At 39.4% G+C, this 20,449-nt stretch overlaps 1 protein-coding gene across 1 annotated transcript in view; it reads left to right on the top strand.

The window, feature by feature from the left end:
* Window positions 1–3,701, top strand: part of XPO1 (exportin 1) — a 44,857-nt gene extending 41,156 nt beyond the window's left edge. Inside the window, exons 22-25 of the mRNA XM_047068432.1 lie at window positions 253–387; window positions 470–629; window positions 1,384–1,480; window positions 2,584–3,701. Coding sequence (XP_046924388.1) covers window positions 253–387; window positions 470–629; window positions 1,384–1,480; window positions 2,584–2,730 — 539 coding nt within the window. The 3' untranslated portion in view covers window positions 2,731–3,701. The remainder of the gene's footprint in view (window positions 1–252; window positions 388–469; window positions 630–1,383; window positions 1,481–2,583) is intronic.
* Window positions 3,702–20,449: the final 16,748 nt, after the last annotated feature.

The raw sequence follows: 20,449 nt of genomic DNA, 5'->3' as shown, positions 1-20,449 counted from the left end.
GGAAAGAAAGCTGTCATCCTGAGCAGGCTCCGTGCTCAGTGTGGAGCCCAACACTGTGCTCCATCCCACAATTCTTGGATTATGACTTGAGCTGAAAATCAAGAGTCGAATGGTCAACTGATTAAGCCACCTGGGTGCCCCTATTTTGTTTTTAAACAGTAATTGGTTTCTGTAATAGATGTGTACTTGGTAATGCTGTTTTTAGAGTTGATGGGGAGAGAATTGACTTTTTTGGTGTTCTATACATTTCAGGCTTACAGATACTTTTTACACTGTTACAAAATGTTGCACAAGAAGAAGCTGCAGCTCAGAGTTTCTATCAAACGTATTTTTGTGATATTCTTCAGCATATCTTTTCTGTTGTGACAGACACCTCACATACTGCTGGTAAGCACATAAAGCCATGAAAATGTTAAGGGTTTCCATTGCTATTACATGATGGAGTTCATAATGTTCTTTTTATCAACAGGCTTGACAATGCATGCATCAATACTTGCATATATGTTTAATTTGGTTGAAGAAGGAAAAATAAGTACGCCATTAAATCCTGGAAATCCGGTTAACAACCAAATGTTCATTCAGGAATATGTGGCAAATCTCCTTAAATCTGCATTCCCTCATCTACAAGAGTAAGTATGTTTTTTTTTTTAATTTTTTTTTTAATGTTTTTATTTATTTTTGAGACAGCATGAGGAGGGGAGGGGCAGAGAGAGAGGGAGACACAGAATCCAAAGCAGGCTCCAGGCTCCGAGCTGTCGGCACAGAACCTGACACGGGGCTAGAACTCACGGATTGTGAGATCATGACCTGAGCCCAAGTCGGACGCTCAACCAACTGAGCCACCCAGGCGCCCCAGTAAATATGCTTTTTTTTTTTTTTGTAAACATTTATTTATTTTTGAGACAGAAAGAGACAGAGCATGAACGGGGGAGGGTCAGAGAGAGGGAGACACAGAATCCGAAACAGGCTCCAGGCTCTGAGCTGTCAGCACAGAGCCCGACACGGGGCTCGAACTCACGGACTGCGAGATCATGACCCGAGCCGAAGTCGGCCACTTAACCGACTGAGCCACCCAGGCGCCCCTAAATATGCTTTTAAAAAAATTTTTTTTAACGTTTATTTATTTTTGAGACAGAGAGCATGAACGGGGGAGGGGCAGAGAGAGAGGGAGACACAGAATCGGAAGCAGGCTCCAGGCTCCAAGCCATCAGCCCAGAGCCCGACGTGGGGCTCAAACTCACAGACCGCAAGATCGTGACCTGAGCTGAAGTCGGACACTTAACCGACTTAGCCACCCAGGCGCCCCTAAATATGCTTTTTAATACGCATACATTTTTCATTTTAAAAATAGTGATTATTTAATTGTTGTGTTTTGATTTGCAGTGCTCAAGTAAAGCTCTTTGTGACAGGGCTTTTCAGCTTAAATCAGGATATTCCTGCTTTCAAGGAACATCTTAGGGATTTCCTAGTACAAATAAAGGTACGTATTTTCTTTGCACTTGGCAGAAGTATTAAGACTGAATATGATTAGTTGTTGCTTTGTGGAATTAACCACTTTTTTGTGAAGCAAAATGGACTTTTTGAATAATATTCAGGTTTACCTAGTTTGAGACTGATTCACAGTGAATAACTATAAAACATAGTTGACAAGAGAATGGGTTTAAAATGTTTTTGGAAATGTGTTACTAACATAATTCATTTTAGATGATACAAAGGTCTGTTGCAATATTGTGAATATATCCTACGGATGATTTTTAAATTGTGGAAAATGGGGGAAGAAATATATTGGCAGTCCCTTTGGGGATTTATACCCATTTGGTTAGTTAGGAGTCCATTTTAGGGAATTCTGACAAATTAGGTAATTTTTTTTTAATTATTCATTTATTTTGAGAGAAAGAGGGAGGGGGGGAGGGAGAATACCAGGCAGGCTTTACACTGTCTGCACAGAACCTGATACGGGGCTTAAACTCACCGCAAACTGTGAGATCATTACTTGAGCCAAAATAAGAGTCAGATGCTTAACCAAGACTGAAGCACCCAGGTGCCCCATGAAACAGGTTTTTAAATCTTTGTTTATGAAGCATATTCTATATATGATATCAGACATGCCTCTTCTTATATAACCTTTTTTTAATCCCCAGAACTGCCACCCTTGGTTTTAATTAAGCTACACAGAATTGTATAAATATACCATAAATTAAACCCAGCCAGTGGGGGCACCTGGGTGGTTCAGTCGGTTAAGCCTCTAATTCATTGATTTCAGCTCAGATCATGATCTCACAGTTCGTGGGATCAAGCCCCGTGTCAGGCTCTATGTTGACAGTGCAGAGCTTGCTTGGGATTCTCTCCCTCTTTCTGTACCCTTCTCCTGCTCTTATGTGTACCATGCACACGCATTCTCTCCCCCCACCCCCAAAATAAATGGAAAAAAAAAAAAAGAAATTCAACCAATGGAAGGATAAATTCTATTCTTGTGTAAGCAAAAGAAGGTACTTGTCTATGCTTTTTTTTTTCCCAAAGCAGGTCTTTTTCCAAAATTGAAGTTTTGGTTTTTTTGACAGCTCAACTATCTTGTTTTCACAGGAGTTTGCAGGTGAAGATACATCTGATCTGTTTTTGGAAGAAAGAGAAACAGCCCTTCGACAGGCTCAGGAAGAGAAACATAAACTTCAAATGTCTGTCCCTGGCATCCTTAATCCACATGAAATTCCAGAAGAAATGTGTGATTAAAATCCGAAGTGATGCTGGGTTTTTTGGGGTTTTTTTGTTTTTGTTTTTTCGGGTTTTTTTTTGTTTTGTTTTTGTTTTTTGGTTTTTGTTTTTTTCCCTCTCTGCAACACTTGTTAGCAGAAGAAAACAACAGCATCTGGATATTTGTCGACCAAAATGATGCCAATTTGTAAATTAAAATGTCACCTAGTGGCCCTTTTTCTTATGTGTTTTTTGTATAAGAAATTTTCTGTGAAATATCCTTCCATTGTTTAAGCTTTTGTTTTGGTCATCTTTATTTAGTTTGCATGAAGTTAAAAATTAAGGCATTTTTAAAAATTTTACTTCATGCCCATGTTGTGGCTGGGATGGGGGGAGGAGGTAAATTCAATTTGAACATATACTTGTAAATTCTAATGCAAAATTACACAATTTTCCTGTAAACAGTACCAATTTTTAATTAGGGAGCATTTTCTTTCTAGCCTGTATTTCAGCCTAGAAGAAAAGATAATGAGTAAAACAAATTGCGTTGTTAAAAGGATTATAGTGCTGCATTGTCTGAAGTTAGCACCTCTTGGACTGAATCGTTTGTCTAGACTACATGTATTACAAGTCTGTATGGCAAGTTTGCAGCAAGATCATGTGCATATCATCCCATTGTAAAGCGACTTCAAAAAATATGGGAACACAGTTAGTTATTTTTACACAGTTCTTTTTGTTTTTGTGTGTGTGTGCTGTCGCTTGTCGACAACAGCTTTTTGTTTTCCTCAATGAGGAGTGTTGCTCATTTGTGAGCCTTCATTAACTCGAAGTGAAATGGTTAAAAATATTTATCCTGTTAGAATAGGCTGCATCTTTTTAACAACTCATTAAAAAACAAACAAAACAAAACTCTGGCTTTTGAGATGACTTATACTAATTTACATTGTTTACCAAGCTGTAGTGCTTTAAGAACACTACTTAAAAAGCAAAATAAACTTGGTTTACATTTATTCTCTCCCTTTATTGGCTCAAGATTATTCCTGTATTAATGAAAGTGGTTTTATTATGTGTTTTACATTTTAGGTCACATTATTAAGTGAAGTTTGACACTTGTTGGTTTACAAATATTATCTCTAGGGTTTCTGGAGTTAAGGGGTAACAAAGAGAATGAGAACCCAAGTGTAAGAAGCTTGCGGATAGCCTTAATTGTATTCTTGTAAAATCTAACACTTCCGAAAGTTGCCATATATCCCTTTAAGAAAGGGAAGAAAGAGGACAATGTGTAGATGTCCTGTAAAACATGAAAGGGCAACAACTAGGGGAATAGAAACAGAAAAGTGGCTTGGGTGAACCTGTTTCCAGAGGATTGAATCTAACCATCTATAAACTTAAACCAAAAGGTAAACGTTTGAAGTGCCTCATGTTCATGCAGAGTCAGCAATATTGTGTAATTGCTGTACTCTTAATTTTTATAGGCTTTGGCAAAACTATCATTTCAATGGAATACAATCCTGCATAAAACTTTTTTCCAGGGCAGTAAATGGTTAAAAGAACATTGGAAAACTTTTAGACTTTAGCTTTGTTAAAATCTTTGCTTAGTTCTCATTGGTGTTTGCTTAAAAACACCTTTTAAGAGGTTTTCTTTGATCACACAAGAGTTTAAGTTCAGATTTTTCTTTTCTTTTCTTTTTTTTTTTAACATTTATTTTTGAGACAGAGAGAGACACAGCATGAACGGGGGAGGGGAAGAGAGAGAGGGAGACACAGAATCTGAAACAGGCTCCAGGCTCTGAGCAGTCAGCACAGAGCCCGACGCGGGGCTCGAACTCACGGACCGTGAGATCGTGACCTGAGCCCAAGTCGGCTGCTTAACCGACTGAGCCACCCAGGCACCCCTAAGTTCAGATTGTTCATGCTGTATTTGAATGTGCTGTAAAATATATTGTTTCTGAATAGCTGTTACCATTTCTGCCTATGATCATACAGAATTTTACCTTCCAGCACATCCACTGTGTACCCCTGCCCCCCCACCCCCACCCCCACCCCCTTGCACTCTTGGTACGTTTTAGATGTTGCAAGGAAACAGGCCTTGGCAGTAGTCCGATTTGAGTTAGAAATGATTGGCAACTTGACTCTTTAATGTTTTTTTGGGTTTTTTTGGAGAGAGAGATAACTTCCCTCCCATTTTTTTGGATTGAGAATAACTTACCTCCCATTTCCTCTTCTGACTTCTGTTACTGTCCTGTATTTTAATAAACCCTGCATATTATTTTGAATTCCATGAGATATTAAATGTATACCTTAATAAGGGTAATTAGTTACAGAACCATAGCCTAGAAAAAGTATTTCTTCAATGTTTATATAAAGTAAATACATTCAATGAGAATCCATAAATTGAAGTAGAAGCCTCAAACTTGTTTTCTTTACACAAAGATTTCATCAGAGGTATGCTCTTTCCCATAGTTAAGTCCCTTGCATGAAGCTTGTGTTAGCTATTGAACAAAGAATTGACCAAAACTAGAGAAAACTAGTGATAACAAATTTAGATTGGACATTTCTTTTCCTTGCTTGATTTTATTTTGATCATATTTGGATTACCCTCAAGGTATTATACAGCAAAGCACACTGATACTGGCCATTTTAGTATTTGGCATGGCGCTATTTAACTTAAGTTTTCATTTAGTTTGAGAGAGAGCATGGGGGCAGGCAGAGACACTGGGGGAGAGAATCCTAAGCAGGCTCTGTGCTGCCAGCAAAGAGCCCAATGCTGGGCTCAAACTCATGAGCCATGAGATCATGATCTGAGCCAAAATCGAGTTGGACGTTTAACGTACTGACACCCCTGGTACCCCCCAGTCTCAATTGTTGTGAGGGAGAAATGGAATTATCTTTCATAGTGGCACTGAATTGTGGTCTAGGCACTCATTAGATGGATAATCTTGGGTAACTCATGTGAACTTTCAAAAATGGGAACCCAGAGCCAAGTCCCTGGATGGTTCGGAGGATTTATATAGAAACTCGCCGATATGCGTGATGCCATAGCTAACTGTAGGGTGCATTTTTTTCACATTTTAGTTGCTCTGAAATTGGAGTATATCTGGGCTGTGTGTGTGTGTGTGTGTGTGTGTGTGTGTGTGTTTAAGTGTTTATTTTGAAAGCACAAGCAAGGGAGGGACTGGGGAGATAGAATTCCAAGCAGGCTCTCCTGTCGGCACAGAGCCTGATGTGAGGCTCAATCTCAAACCATTGAGATCATGACCCAAGCTGTATTCAAGAGTCAGGACTTTAAACTGAGCTACTCAGGTGCCCCAAATTAGAGTATATCTTAACAGCCCATGCCCTCTTAATTTCTGGTATCCCAGCAATACCACTTTCTCCACATGTGAACTTAGTCATCGGCTTTTGTGTGTATTAGTTTAATTGCTAAGTGTCTTCAGAAGGAGGTCCAACATCAAAATGTTAACTTGTATGTACAAAAAGGCACACAGAAGCAGCAGGGCATAAACGTTGTTAAGGAAGGATATCTTATTGTTCAAAGGGTAACCACAATTCTGTATTTTTGTGCAAAGTGGCAACCAAATTTTTCTCGAGGCCTGGGCAAGGGAGCTGTCCATATCTGTAATGCAAGGAATTGTCTACCAAATACCAAGCAATGCATTTTTATTCATGAAAAGTGTGAACAGATGGATGAAATTTCAAAAAGAGGCTGCTGTAGCCAATTTATGCATTTTGCAGGACTATCAGATACACTGAGTTGGCAGTGTTTTCTCATTCTTGGTACGTGTTGCAGCTGATGTCCTCTTCGAGTTGTAATAAAGAAGTGAGTAAATCACGTGTGAGTTCAGTCTTCACAGGCATTTCCTTATCTCACTTGGAGTCTAATTATTTTGGTAGGCTTACATAGGATGCAGACATTTCATGTTTGATGCCAGCACAGATAGGCAAGCATGGGTTTGAAAAACAGATTATTAAAATACCAAGAGGAACTAAATGGTCGATTTGGTAGTGTGTGTTCAGTTTTCCTCCAAAAAAGTTAACAGCAGAATTCATTCTGTAAAGATGTGAAGGTAAATCTTTATGGAAAAGAGGTTCATAAAAGAATCCATCACAGGCTGCTGTGAAACATACAACTCTGGGTCTCAGGTTGTGAGTTCAAGCCCCACATTGGGCTTAAATAAAGGGGCATCTGGGTGGCTTAGTCGGTTCAATGTCTGACTGTTGATTTTGGCTCAGGCTGTGATCTCCTGGTCGTGAGTTAAGCTCCATGCTGAGTGTGGAGTCTACTTCATTCTTTTTTTTTTTTTTTTTTTTTTTTAATTTTTTTCAACGTTTATTCATTTTTGGGACAGAGAGAGACAGAGCATGAACGGGGGAGGGGCAGAGAGAGAGGGAGACACAGAATCGGAAACAGGCTCCAGGCTCCGAGCCATCAGCCCAGAGCCCGACGCGGGGCTCGAACTCCCGGACCGCGAGATCGTGACCTGGCTGAAGTCGGACGCTTAACCGACTGCGCCACCCAGGCGCCCCGTGGAGTCTACTTCAAATTCTCTGCCCCTCCATCACTCGCGAACACACATGCTCTCTTTATCTCAAACAATAAACTGTAAAATAAAAATACATAAAGCATGTTTACCTACTACTTGTTAGTGCTTTTTTGTTTAAGATTTTATTTTTAAGTAATCTCTGCACCCAATGTGGAGTTCTAATTTAACAACCCTGACATCAAGAGTTGCATGTTCCACCAACTGAGCCAGCCAGGTGCTCCTATAAATAGTACTTTTGATAAGTGCTATTCTGATAAAGTTTCCCTTACCATCTTTTGTTTTTTTTTGTTTGGCAGTTCACATTTTTAAAGATTTACTTATTTTTGAGAGAGAATGTGAGCCGGGGAGGGGCAGAGAGAGGGAGACAGAATCCAAAAGTAGGCTCCAAGCTCTGAGCTGTTAGCATAGAGCCCAAAACAGGGCTTGAACTCACAAAACCGTGAGATCCTGACCCGAGCTGAAGTTGGACACTGAGCCCCCCAGGTGGCCCTCCCTTATCTTTTGTGCTTTCCATCTCTATGAGACATGCTGGGTAAATTCAAAAAATTAACAGTAATTCCATAATCTCTAGTCCATGTTCAGGTTTCCCCAAGAGTTCCTAAGAATGTCTTTCATGGCCTGTGTTCTTCCAAATGGGAGTTCAATTTAGGTTTATGTTTTTTGCATTTATAGTTAATGAGTTTTTAACTTTAGTGGTATTTTTTTACTTAAAATTTGTATTTGGTTATTTTTTCATTATTTTTTAAAAGTGTCTTATTTGTCACATGTATTATAGCATAGCTTGCATTTTATATCCTCCACAACTCAGACTGATAAAAACCTTCTGCCCTACCTCTCCACTGGTAACCTTTAAAATTTCATTGTGGGGGCCCTAGGGAAAAAAAAGTGGCTAGCAAAGTGTTAGTATAGTAGTCCCCCTTTATCTGGGTTTCATTTTCTGTGGTTTCAGTTACCAGAGATCAACTGCAGTCCGGAAGCACGTGATCCTCCTGACCAGTCCTCAGAAGGTCAGTAGTAGCCTAACGCTAAGTCATAATGCCTGCATCATTCACTTCCCTTTGTTTTCACATCTCACATTATCACAAGAAGGGTGAGTACAGAACAATAAGATAATCTGAGAGAGACCACATTTACTAATTTTTTTAAGGAATAAGTTTATATTATAATTGTTCAATTTTATTCTCAATCTCTTACTGTGCCTAAGTTTTAAATTGAACTTTATCATAGGTATGTATGTATAGGGGAAAATCTAGGGTTTGATACTATCTGTGATTTCAGGCATCTCCTGGGCATCTTGGGACATATTCCCCTCAGATAAGGTGGCACTGTTGTATATTTAAGAGAGATATATTACAACATATTATTATATATATTTTTTAACTTAATATTTTTTTTGAGAGAGAGAGTGTGCAAGTTGGGGGAGAGGGGCAGAGGGAGAGAGAGAGAGAATCTTAAGAAGGTTCCCTGCTCAGCTTGGAGGCCCACATGGGGCTTGAACCCATAACCCTAGGATCATGACCTGAGCCAAAACAAGAGTGTTGGATGCTCAACCTTAAGAGACTGAGCCATCCAGGGGTTCCTAAGAGAACGTTCTTATAAATAAACATTTTAATGTGGTTCCCCCCTCCATGTAACAAAAATAATAACAATGACAATGTTTATTTTCCACTTGTGTCAGTGAAGTCCAGAGTTAAATAATATAGACCTTGTGAAGCTAAGCTTTATGATATCACTAGAATTCTGGCAATTTAGGAATTTTTTCTATACCCAACATCAAATATGGCTACAGGAATTTCAACTACTGCATTTGCATTCTAGACAGGGAAAAAGAAACTTCCCCTTTTAAGACTTCAAGTCTCAGAAACTCCCAGAACACTTCCAAGTACATCTCCATACTCCACCCAACAAGAGAAGCTCAGAAATACAATCTTAAACTTGGATGCATTGCTGCTCTGAATAAAATCGGCACTCTATTTAAGAGGAGGGGATTGGGTGTCTGGGTGGCTCAGTCAGTTAAGTGTCTGATGCTTGGGTTTTTGGCTCAGGTCATGACCTCACGGTTTGTGATTTCCAGCCCCATGTTGGGCTCTGCACTGCCAATGTGGAGCCTGCTTGGGATTCTCTGTGTCTCCCTCTCTCTGCCCCTCTCTCAAAATAAAAACACTTTTAAAAATAAATAAATACAATTAAGAGGAGGTGGGAGAGTGAATTGAAGAAACTAACATCCTCTACCACAAGTTCAAAAAGTATTAAGTGAAAATAAAGGAAAAAAGGCAGTTGACTCCATTTGAAAGGCAAAATCTTCCCTAAGCATTCAAGTACTGATAATGCCAAAGAAATTGCTCCTGTGGCAGTGACAGCTGCCTTTGTCATTCACTGACCATGATTTGAAAAAAGCCCCATCTCTACAGGGTGGCAGACAAAACCATTTATTTACTTCTGGTCTTCGTTACTAATTGCTGTGTCCGTTTTCAAGATAAGTAAAAAGAGCATTAAAACTAATATCCTGACTTTACAAATGAAAACTTCAAAAGCTTCCTAAAGGAAAGGAGAACTTACAGAGTTTGGAGGGGAAAGGGTCCTAAGAGTTGGGAAAGTTTATTTGGGAAGTCTTTTATTTCCATTGCAAAAAAAGGCCTTTTGGAAAAATGGATTTTGAAAATTCCAAAATCCTTTCCGTGGTGCACTCATAACTGACCTAATGCCCAAACAGTACCACTGCTCTCTCTACGCTGTTTGGATACCCAAGAAAATTGTGTCTTTTACCCAGAGTTTGCCAACTAAACTAGGCTTTTCTCTTCTGACATGGAAGCCACTTGATCCACTTACAAAACTTTCTTTAGGGCACCTCGCTGGCTTGATTGACAGAGCATGCAACTCTTGATCTCAGGGTTGCGAGTTTGAGCCCCACGTTGAGTGTAGAGATTACTTAAAAAAAAAAAAAAAAAGAAAAGAAAAAGAAAATCTTCCTTTGTCCTCTCACCCTAGGAGGATTTCTTTGGAGCCTATTATGGGTCAACATGCACTTAAATTATTAAGTCTCTCTTCTTAGCCTATTGAACAAGACCAGAGTTTTATGCAAGCTAGGATATACTATATTTTGTACTACAGGAGGAGTACATAAGAGATCCAGCTTGAACATTAATTCTCTGAACTTGGTACCTTAACAAGTCTCTGACCCAGAATGTCCTTTTCCCTGGGTCTTGAGTCTCATACACTGCTGAGATCAGGTCTTCAAAATGAGATCAGCCTTATTCAATATGTCCAATCAGTTAAGAGCAAACTATTCTTTTTTTTTTTTTCTTTAAGTTTATTTATTTTGAGAGAAAGAAAGAGCATGAGCAGGCGAAGAGCAGAGAGAGGGAGAGAGAATCCTAAGCAGGCTCCATGCTCAGCGCAGAGCCTGATGTAGGGCTCAGTCTCACCAACCTCAAGATCATGACCTGAGCCAAGGTCAAGATTCAGACGTTTAACCAACTGAGACATCAATGGGGACATCTTTAAAAAATAATAACATCATGGGGTGCCTGGGGGGCTCAGTCAGTTAAGCGTCGATCTCTTGGTTTCAGCTCAGCTAATGATCTTGCATTTTTGTGAGTTTAAGCCCTGAGTGGGGCTCTACGCTGGCAGCACGGAGTCTCCTTGGGATTTTTCTCTCTTCCCATCTCTCACTCTGCCCCTCCCCCACTTGTGCTATCTCTGTCTCTTTAAAAATAAATAAACACATTTTAAAAAATAATATCATGATACTATTCAACAATTTAAAAGAAAGAAACCTGCTGATACATGCAACAAAAGGGATACATCTCAAAAGCAATATGTAGGCGGAGTAAGCCAGACATTAAGGAGTATATATGTACAGGAGCACCTGGGTGGCTCAGGTTCAGCCTCTGACTCTTGGTTTCGGCTCAGATCATGATCTCACGGTTCATGAGTTCTAGTTCTACATCAGTAGAACTGACTGTGCAGAGCCTTGGAATTCTCTCTCTCCCTCTGTCTCTGCCCCTCGCCTGCTTGCTCTCTCTCTCAAAATAAATAAACTTAAAAAAGGAATTACATATGTACAATTGCATTACTATGGTACTCATGAACAGACAAAACTAATGTAAGATAATAGAAAGTGATTATATGGGTGTTGTACAACTTTCAAATTAATCAAAATGATACCTGATCTGTGCATTTTATTTACGTTAATTGTACCTTAATTGAAAACTGCAATAAAAGTTAAAATATAAAGCATGTTTCTATGCATGCAGTCTACTTGTACAATAAACCATTAGGAACAATGACGTCCAAGAGGTTAATCAATGTATTGATAAAAACAACAAAAAAGGTGTGTATTTACCTATGTTTGTATATATTTAAATGTTTATTTTTGAAAGCGAGAATGCATGCAAGTGAGCGCACCCATGCACGCATGTGAGCAGGGGAGGGGGCGGAGAGGAAGATGGAGACAGAGGATCCAAAGAGGACACTACGCTGCCAGCAGGAACCCAATGTGGGGCTCAAACTCATGAATAGTGAGATCATGACCTGAGCTGAAGTAAGTAGTTTAACCGACTGAGCCACTTATAGGCACCCCTGTTAATATATGTCTAAATGTATATATTTAGAGTACGTACAAATTGACTTTTTAATTGAATAGTTAAGATAAGTGAAATTGGACACTCAGATATAAAATATTTTTTTAACAAAGACTTCCAAAAAATAGAATGTACATATAGTGTATCATTACAGTCTAGATTATAAGAAAACTTACAGAAAAACATATATCAAGATGGTAAAATTCCATCATTATGGATGAGACTTCAGGGGCGCCTGGGTGGCTCAGTCGGTTAAGCATCCAACTTTGGCTCAAGTCATGATCTTGCAGTTGTGAGCTCACGCCTGGTGTCAGGCTCTGTGCTCACAGCTCAGAGCCTGGAACCTGCTTCGGATTCTGCGTCTCCCTCTCTCTCTGCCCCTCTCACACTCTGTCTCTCTCTCTCAAAAATAATGAAACATTAAAAGAAAAAATTTTAATGAAATAAAAAAAGTTAAAGCATTGTAATTATTTACCTTAAAAAATGGAGAAACAGTATATAAAATTATTTATTGAAGTTCAAAGCAAAGCTTTAAGATAATTTAAGGTTATTATTGATCTTATGAAAATACTAGAAACATCTAAGATAATACTGAATTTTGCTGTTGCTGTAGTAAAAATGAGTTCATTGAGAAACTTTACATAAAATTCTGATTGAATTTTACACAGAACAGGCCAGTGTTAGACAATCTGGATTTTCAGCCAAAAGTTTAGAAGACTTTTTAGATATTTTACTTCGGTACTAATTCACTGTATTCACCTATCTCTGGATGATGTAATAAAAGATGTAAATCAAATAAATCACTTTTTTTTTTAACTTTATTGATTCATTTTGAGAGAGTGCACACGTGAGTGGGGTAGGGGCAGAGAGAGGAAGAGAGATCATGACCTGAGCCAAGATCAAGAGTTGGACACTTAACCGACTGAGCCAGCCAGGAGCCCCTAAAATAAATCACTTTAAATAGTGTTGAATATTTGATTTTATACCATATGTAAAATAATCAAGGAGAATTAAATTATATGGTTGAAAAGCAGGGAATTGCGGTGCCTGGCTGGCTGAGTCAGTGGAGCTTGAGACCCTTGATCTCGGAGTTGTGAGTTCGAGCCCCTCATTGGATGTAGAGATTGCTTAAAAATAGGGGCGCCTGGGTGGCGCAGTCGGTTAAGCGTCCGACTTCAGCCAGGTCACGATCTCGCGGTCCGTGAGTTCGAGCCCCGCGTCAGGCTCTGGGCTGATGGCTCGGAGCCTGGAGCCTGTTTCCGATTCTGTGTCTCCCTCTCTCTCTGCCCCTCCCCCGTTCATGCTCTGTCTCTCTCTGTCTCTCTCTGTCCCAAAAATAAATAAACGTTGAAAAAAAAAAAATCTTAAAAATAAAATTAAGGGGCATCTGGGTGGCTTAGTCGGTTAAGCATCTGACTCTTGGTTTCAGCTCAGGTTATGATCTCGTGGTTTGTGAGCTCAAGCCCTGCATCAGGCTCTGTGCAGGCTTGGAGCCTGCTTGGGATCCTTTCCCTCTCTCACTCTGCCCTCTCTCTCTCTGTCTCTCTCTCTCAAAATAAATACACCCAATTTTTTTTTAATATGTAAAAATAAAATCTTAGAAAAGAAAAGCAGGGAATTGAAATAAGACATATCAGAAGAATATTTGGACCTGGATGACATCCTATGCTGCAAAACCTTAAAAGGCTGTTCAGACATCGAGTCAAGCCTTGTATATTTGGTTTAATAGAAATTATGAAATTGAAGTAAACCTTTGGAAAATGAAATTTTCTTTAAAGATTTGGCTCTAATAATAATAATAAAAAAAGATTTGACTCTAATAAACAGTATTCTAACAGATGTGATTTTTTTTTTCCCTCCAGCTTCACTGGAAGCTAGGTTTGGTTATTAAGGCTGACAGGTTAATCCAATAATTGGTAAAAATAATTAAATACATAAAATTAAAGAAAGGAAACTATAAAAGACAAGTAAAAGATGTTACAGAAATGAAGAAATATGAAATATAAAACAAATACTCGATTCTATGAAAATTAAATTATCCAAGAAATTATATGAACATGCGTTGTTGTTTGATCATTAAAGTGAAATGAAAAATACAATGAAATTTCAAATTCTTTCAATCTTGGCCAAATTATAATTATGATGTGTTGGGGATTGAAGGTGAACAAGAATCAATAACATTAAGCTAAGTAATTAGTTATGGGATTCTAATAAATGACTTTTTGACTTAGTTGATAGTAAAACTATTATACATAGATTTCAGTATTATAAAGATTAAAACATTTCTTTTTTATTTTTGAAAGAGTACAAACAGGGGAGGGGCATAGAGAGAGTGGGGAACAGAGAATCTGAAGTGGGCTCTGTGCTGACAGCCGTGAGCCCAATGTGGAGCTTGAACCCACGAACCATTAGATCATGACTGAGCTGAAGTTGGACACTTAACTGACTGAGCCACCCAGGTGCCCCTACGGTTTTTCATTTTTAAGTAATCTCTATACTCAGCATGGGATCAAGAATCATATGCTCTACCAACTGAGCCAGCCAGGTACCCCAGTTTGAACATTTTCAAAGCATTTTTTTCTTTTTCTTTTTTTTTTTTAACATTTATTTATTTATTTTTGAGAGACAGAGGAGTGAGAGAGGAGCAGAGAAAGAGGGAAACAAAGAATCCGAAGCAGGTTCCAGGCTCTGAGCTGTCAGCACAGAGCCTGACGCGTGAGATCACGGTCTGAGCTGAAGTCAGACGCTTAACCGACTGAGCCACTCAGGTGCCCCTCAAAGTATTTTTTAATATAATTCCGTAGAAGCTGAGCTATAAATTCTCTACGTCTTGAAACTATATCATTGACTCTTGATTGAAGGAGGAAGTTTTTGGAAGAGTCTGACTATTCCCTGTGTTAAACCATTGCAGGGCTACATTTATCTAAGTAACAATTGTATCAAACAAAAAATAACATGATAATTTCTCAAAATCAACCAAAGACTTGGTAATTAGGAAAATAATTTCATAGGACACCTGGGTGGCTCAGTTGGTTAAGCGTCTGACTTCGGCTCAGGTCACGATCTCATGGTCCGTGAGTTCGAGCCCCACGTCAGGCTCTGTGCTGAGAGCCTGGATCCTGTTTTGGACTCTGTGTCTCCATCTCTCTCTGCCCCTCCCCCGCTCATGCTCTGTCTCTCTCTGTTTTTCAAAAATAAATAAAACATTAAAAAAATTAAAAAAAAAAAAGATGATTTTATTTCTTTAAGGTACCTGGGTGGCTCAGTCCCTTAAGTGTCTGATTTCTGCTTGGGTCATGATCTCATGGTTCATGGGTTCGAGCGCCACATTAGGCTTGCTGCTGTCAGCACAGAACCTGCTTCAGATCCTCTGTCTCCTTCTCTCCCCCACTTGAGAGAGTGCTCTCTCTCTCTCTCTGTCTTTTATTTTCATTTATTTATTTTACTTGAGAGAGAGAGGAGAGAGAGAGAGAGAGAGAGTCCCCATGGGGAGGGGTGGGTAGAGGGAGAGAGAAAGAGAATCTCAAGCACTTAAGCACAGAGCCTGACTCTGGGATCAATCCCGTGACCCTGGGATCAGGACTTGAACCGAAACTGAGAGTTGGATGCTCAACCAACTGACCCACCCAGGCACCCCAAGATTTTGGTTTTAAAAGGTCTCTACACCCAATGTCGGCCTGAACGCACAACCCCGAGATCAAGGGTCACACACTCCACAACTGAGGCAGCCAGGGGCCCATCTCTTTTTTTTTTAAGGTGGCTTTTTGAGGGACGCCTGGGTAGCTCAGTGGGTTAAGCGACTGACTTCGGCTCAGGTCATATCTCAGTTTGTGAGCTTGAGCCCCACATCAGGCTCACTACTGTCACTGCAGAGCCTGCTTCAGATCCTCTGTCCTCCCCTCTCTCTCCCACTCCCTCCCCCTCAAAAATAAACATGTAAAAATAAATAAAGTGGCTTGTTGACTGGGATGTTTTGAGAATTTTCTTTTTTTTTTTTTTTTTTAATTTTTTTTTTTTCAACGTTTATTTATTTTTGGGACAGAGAGATACAGAGCATGAACGGGGGAGGGGCAGAGACAGAGGGAGACACAGCATCGGAAACAGGCTCCAGGCTCTGAGCCATCAGCCCAGAGCCCGACGCGGGGCTCGAACTCACGGACCGTGAGATCGTGACCTGGCTGAAGTCGGACGCTTAACCGACTGCGCCACCCAGGCGCCCCGAGAATTTTCAAAGACAGAAGTGAGTCTGATAAAAACTACAAATTACCTTACTTTCATTTAGTGCTTTATCCATTTGACTCTGCTGTATTTTCAAATTGCATATTTTCATCTTCATATGCTTCTTTGCTGTTATTGCAATTTGTCTGGGATCTTTCAAATCAGTTGAATAGCTAATAGCGTCCACACATCACAAGTGAATTCACAGTCTCATGTTATCTTCTAAACTTATCTCACGAACTGCAAGTTTGCTGTCATTCTCTGCAACCCAAAGGTGGGTTGGTGGCCTTATGGTCGTGGCCAGACCGCTATGGCAGCAATATGAGCCCCTGAGATTCCTGAGGAGGTCAAGTTCAGGAAAATGCTTGGTGAGTAAATGTTCTTCAATTCTACAAATGTGTACAGACTAATTATATGCTGGGTCCTGCAGTTGCAACAATGAATAAAGTAGCTAGGGCCCAGATTAATATTAAAGTGCTAAGTGCTATGATAGGGGCAGGCACAAGTTGCTATGGGGTATGAAGGAGGGGTGCCTGACTCAGAAGTGACTGGCTATGTTGGGGAAGGCAGGGAACATTATTTTGAATAGCCTTAAAAAGTACCACCAAGAAGTCAGCTTTTCATGAAGAAGACAGAAAGGGCAAACAGGAGGAGAAAACAGCAAGAGTAAATGACCCAAAGCAGAGTGTCATGATGTGTCTGGGAACACAGAAGTGAAAAGAAGGAGGCAGAACGTGACTCCTCACCTTCCAGTCGGCAATCCCACTAGGCAGATCAGGTTTTCACTTGCCTGTGGTGACAGAATTAAGGAGTGACAGAGCAGCTAGGATGCAAATCCAGACCTTCTGGCCCCATGTACACTTTACACCATTGTTACCTAGGCACAATACAGTCCGAGAGAGGAGGACTATTCTGAGTTAACATCTAACAGGAATACAAATACAATGTTACAATAGTGCTTTGATGTCAGATCTGTCTGAAAGTGATGGCATAAAGTCTTTTAACAATGATCTGTGGCTCGGGTGCCTAGCTGGCTCAGTTGGTGGACTGTGTGATTCTTGATCTTTCGGTTGTGAGTTTGAACCCCACGATGGGTGTAGAGATTACTAAAAAAAATAAATAAGCTTTAAAAAATAAATAAACAATGAGATAGCGTTTCACAAAGAGATTAAAAAAGTCTGGTAAACCAAGTTTGGTGAGGATGAGAAGAAACAGAAAGTGTTGTGTTTGCTGTGGAGAGTATAAAGTAGTGAATCCACTTTGGAGGGCAATTTAGCAATACCTAGAAAAGCTGAATGGGTATATATCCTCAATCCAGCAATTCCAATTATAGGTATATATTCCCGAGATTCTTCTGCACACATATCCAAGGAGACATGAACAAGAATGTTCATTTCACCATTGTTTCTAATAGCAAGAACTGGAAATAAACTAAATGTCCAACAGGGGAATGGACAAATTGTGATATATTCATATACAGGGACACCATACATGAGTTAAAATGAATGGGTCAGGGACACCTGGCTGGGCTCATTTGGTAGAGTGTGTGACTCCTGATCTCAGGGTGGTGAGTTCCAGCCTCATGTTGGAGTAGAGTTTACTCAAAATAATTTTGTTTAAGAGCACGTGGGTGGCTCAGTCGGCCAAGCATCTGACTTTGGCTTAGGTCATGATCGCACAGTTCGTGAGTTCGAGCCCTTCATCAGGCTCTGCACTGACAGCACAGAGCCTGCTTCGGTTCCTGTCCCACTCTCTCTCGGCCCCTCCCCAGCTCGTGCTTTCTCTCTGTCTCAAAAATAAATAAAAACATCAAAAAAAATCAAAATAATTTTTTAAAAAATATGTGTTAAAAAGGGGTGCCTGGCTGGCTCAGTCAGAAGAGCATAGAACTCTTGGGGCACCTGAGTGGCTCAGTCGGTTAAGCGTCTGACTTCGGTTCAGGTCATGATCTTGTGGTTTGTGAGTTTGAGCCCCATGTTGGGCTCTGTGCTGACAGCTCAGAGCCTGGAGCCTGCTTCAGAGTCTGTGTCTCCTTCTCTCTCTGCCCCTCCCCCACTTGTGCTCTGTCTCTCTCTCCCTATCAAAAATAAATAAATGTAAAAAAAAAAATTAAAAAAGAGCATAGGACTCTTGATCTTGAGGTTGTGGGTTCAAACCTCAGTCTGGGTGTAGAGATTACTAAAAAAAAAATAATAGACTTAAAAATACAATAATATTTGTTTAAAAAATTAAAATAGAATGAACTAAGCTACATCAGTCAATAAGCATAAATTTAAAAAATATGTTGAGTGAGGATGGGTCACTTGGGTTGCTCAGTGGGTAGAGCATGGGACTCTTGATCTCAGGCTCCTGAGTTCAAGCCCCACATACAACTTACTTAAATTAAATTAAAAAGATAGGGGCACCTGGGTGTCTCAGTCAGTTAGGTGTCTGACTCTTGATTTTGGCTCAGGTCATGATTTTATGGTTCATGAGATAGAGCCCCATGTCAGGCTCTGCACCTGCTTGGGATTCTCTCCCCCTCTCTCTGGCCCCTCCCCACCTCTCAAAATAAATAAATAAACGTCATAAACAAATGAATGAATGAATAAATAAATAAATAAATAAATAAATAATATGTTGAGTGAAAAAACCAATTTGCAAAACATGTAAGGTATGCCATCTACATAAAACTTGAAAAATAAAACACATTGTGCTATATATTTTTAATTAATACAATCCTTTGGATTAATAATATAAAGACATGTGTGGGTATGGAAAAATGCTGAATTTAGATAAGAGATTATGATTACTTGGGGGAGGTGGGAGGGAGAAGGGCTAATGGAATAGAGAGATAGATGTTTTATTTCATTAAGAAAAATAAAGCAAATATGGATAAAGAATTTAATAGAAGAGTGGTTGATAAAATGGTGTTTGTGTTATTGTCTGTATTGAAATACTTTACAAAATTTTGAAAAACAAGGAAACTAACAGTTTATCTGTAACATGAGGGTGTTGCCTTATCAATGTTTTCTAAAACACTAGTTTGCAGCCCATTAGAATGTTGTGAAGTCAATTTAATATTTTTTAATTACTAATTTTTTTATTTTTTATTATTTGACATATAACATTGTATAATTTTAAAGCTTTTTAAAATGTTTTATTTATATTTGAGGTTGGGGAGGAGCAGAGACAAAGAGGGACAGAGGATCCGAAGCAGGCTCTGAGCTGATAGCACTGAGCCTGATGCTGGGCTGGAACTCACAAACCTTGAGATCATGACCCAAGCTGAGGTTGGATGCTCAACCAACTGACCTACCCAGGTACCCCTAACATTGTGTAAATTTTAAGTGTACAACATGGGGGTGTTGTCTGTATTCATTCTCATGTACATTAGATCTATAGTACTTATTTACCAATAGATGCAATTTTGTACTCTGAAACATCTCTCCTATTGTAATCATTTCACTCCATACCTCTCAGCCCATGGCAATTAGTTTTACTCTGTTTTTATGAGTTTGGCTCTTTTAGATTCCACATATAAGTTATATCATACAGTATGTCTTTCTCTGTCTGACTTATCTCACTTAGCATAATGTCTGTAAGGTTCATCCACGTGCTGCAATGGCAGGATCTCCTTTCTCAAGGCTGAATAATATTCCATTGTATGTATATACCACGTCTTTATCTATTCACCCACTGACAGACGCTTAGGTTGTTTCCGTATCTTGGCTATTGTGAATAATAGCAATATACCTGGGAAACTTTTCATTTCCTTTGGGTATATACCTAGAAGCTGATTTGCTGTATCATATGGTAATTCCATTTTTTAAATTCTTTGAGGAGCCTCCATATTGTTTTCAATAGTGGCTGAACCCAGCTACATTCCTATCAATAGTATACAAGGGTTCCCTTTTCTCCACATCTTTGCTAACATTTGTTATCTCGTCTTCTTATGCTATCCATTCTAATAGGTATGAGGTGATATCTCACTATGGTTTTGATTTACATTTCCCTGGTGACTGGAGATGCTGAGCATCTTTACATGTACCTGTTGGCCACCTGGAGGTCTTCTTTGAAAAAAAAATATTTAATTTCTTTGCCTATTTTTTTTCTAGATTTTATTTATAAACAAGCTCTACACCCAACATGGGGCTCGAACTTACAACTGAGAGATCGAGAGTCACATGCTCTGTTGACTGAACCAGCCAGGTGCCTCTCTCTGCCTATTTTTAAATCAGATTTTGTAGTGTTGTTATTAAGTTGCATGAGTTCTTTATTTTGAATATTAACCTTTTATGCCGTGTATGCTTTACAAACATTTTCTCCCATTCAGTAGGTTGTCTTTTCATTTTGTTGATTGTTTCTTTTGTTGTGTAGAAGATTTTAAGTTTGATATAGTTCCACTTGTGGACTTTTGCTCTTGTTGTTTGT

Source organism: Lynx rufus, unplaced genomic scaffold (genome assembly GCF_022079265.1).
Source record: "Lynx rufus isolate CCGP_SWC_20201006 ecotype Redwood Valley unplaced genomic scaffold, mLynRuf1.p SCAF_8, whole genome shotgun sequence".
Lineage (NCBI taxonomy): Eukaryota > Metazoa > Chordata > Mammalia > Carnivora > Felidae > Lynx > Lynx rufus.
Note: the sequence above shows the minus strand (reverse complement) of the source record. Positions and strands in the feature narration are given on the sequence as shown.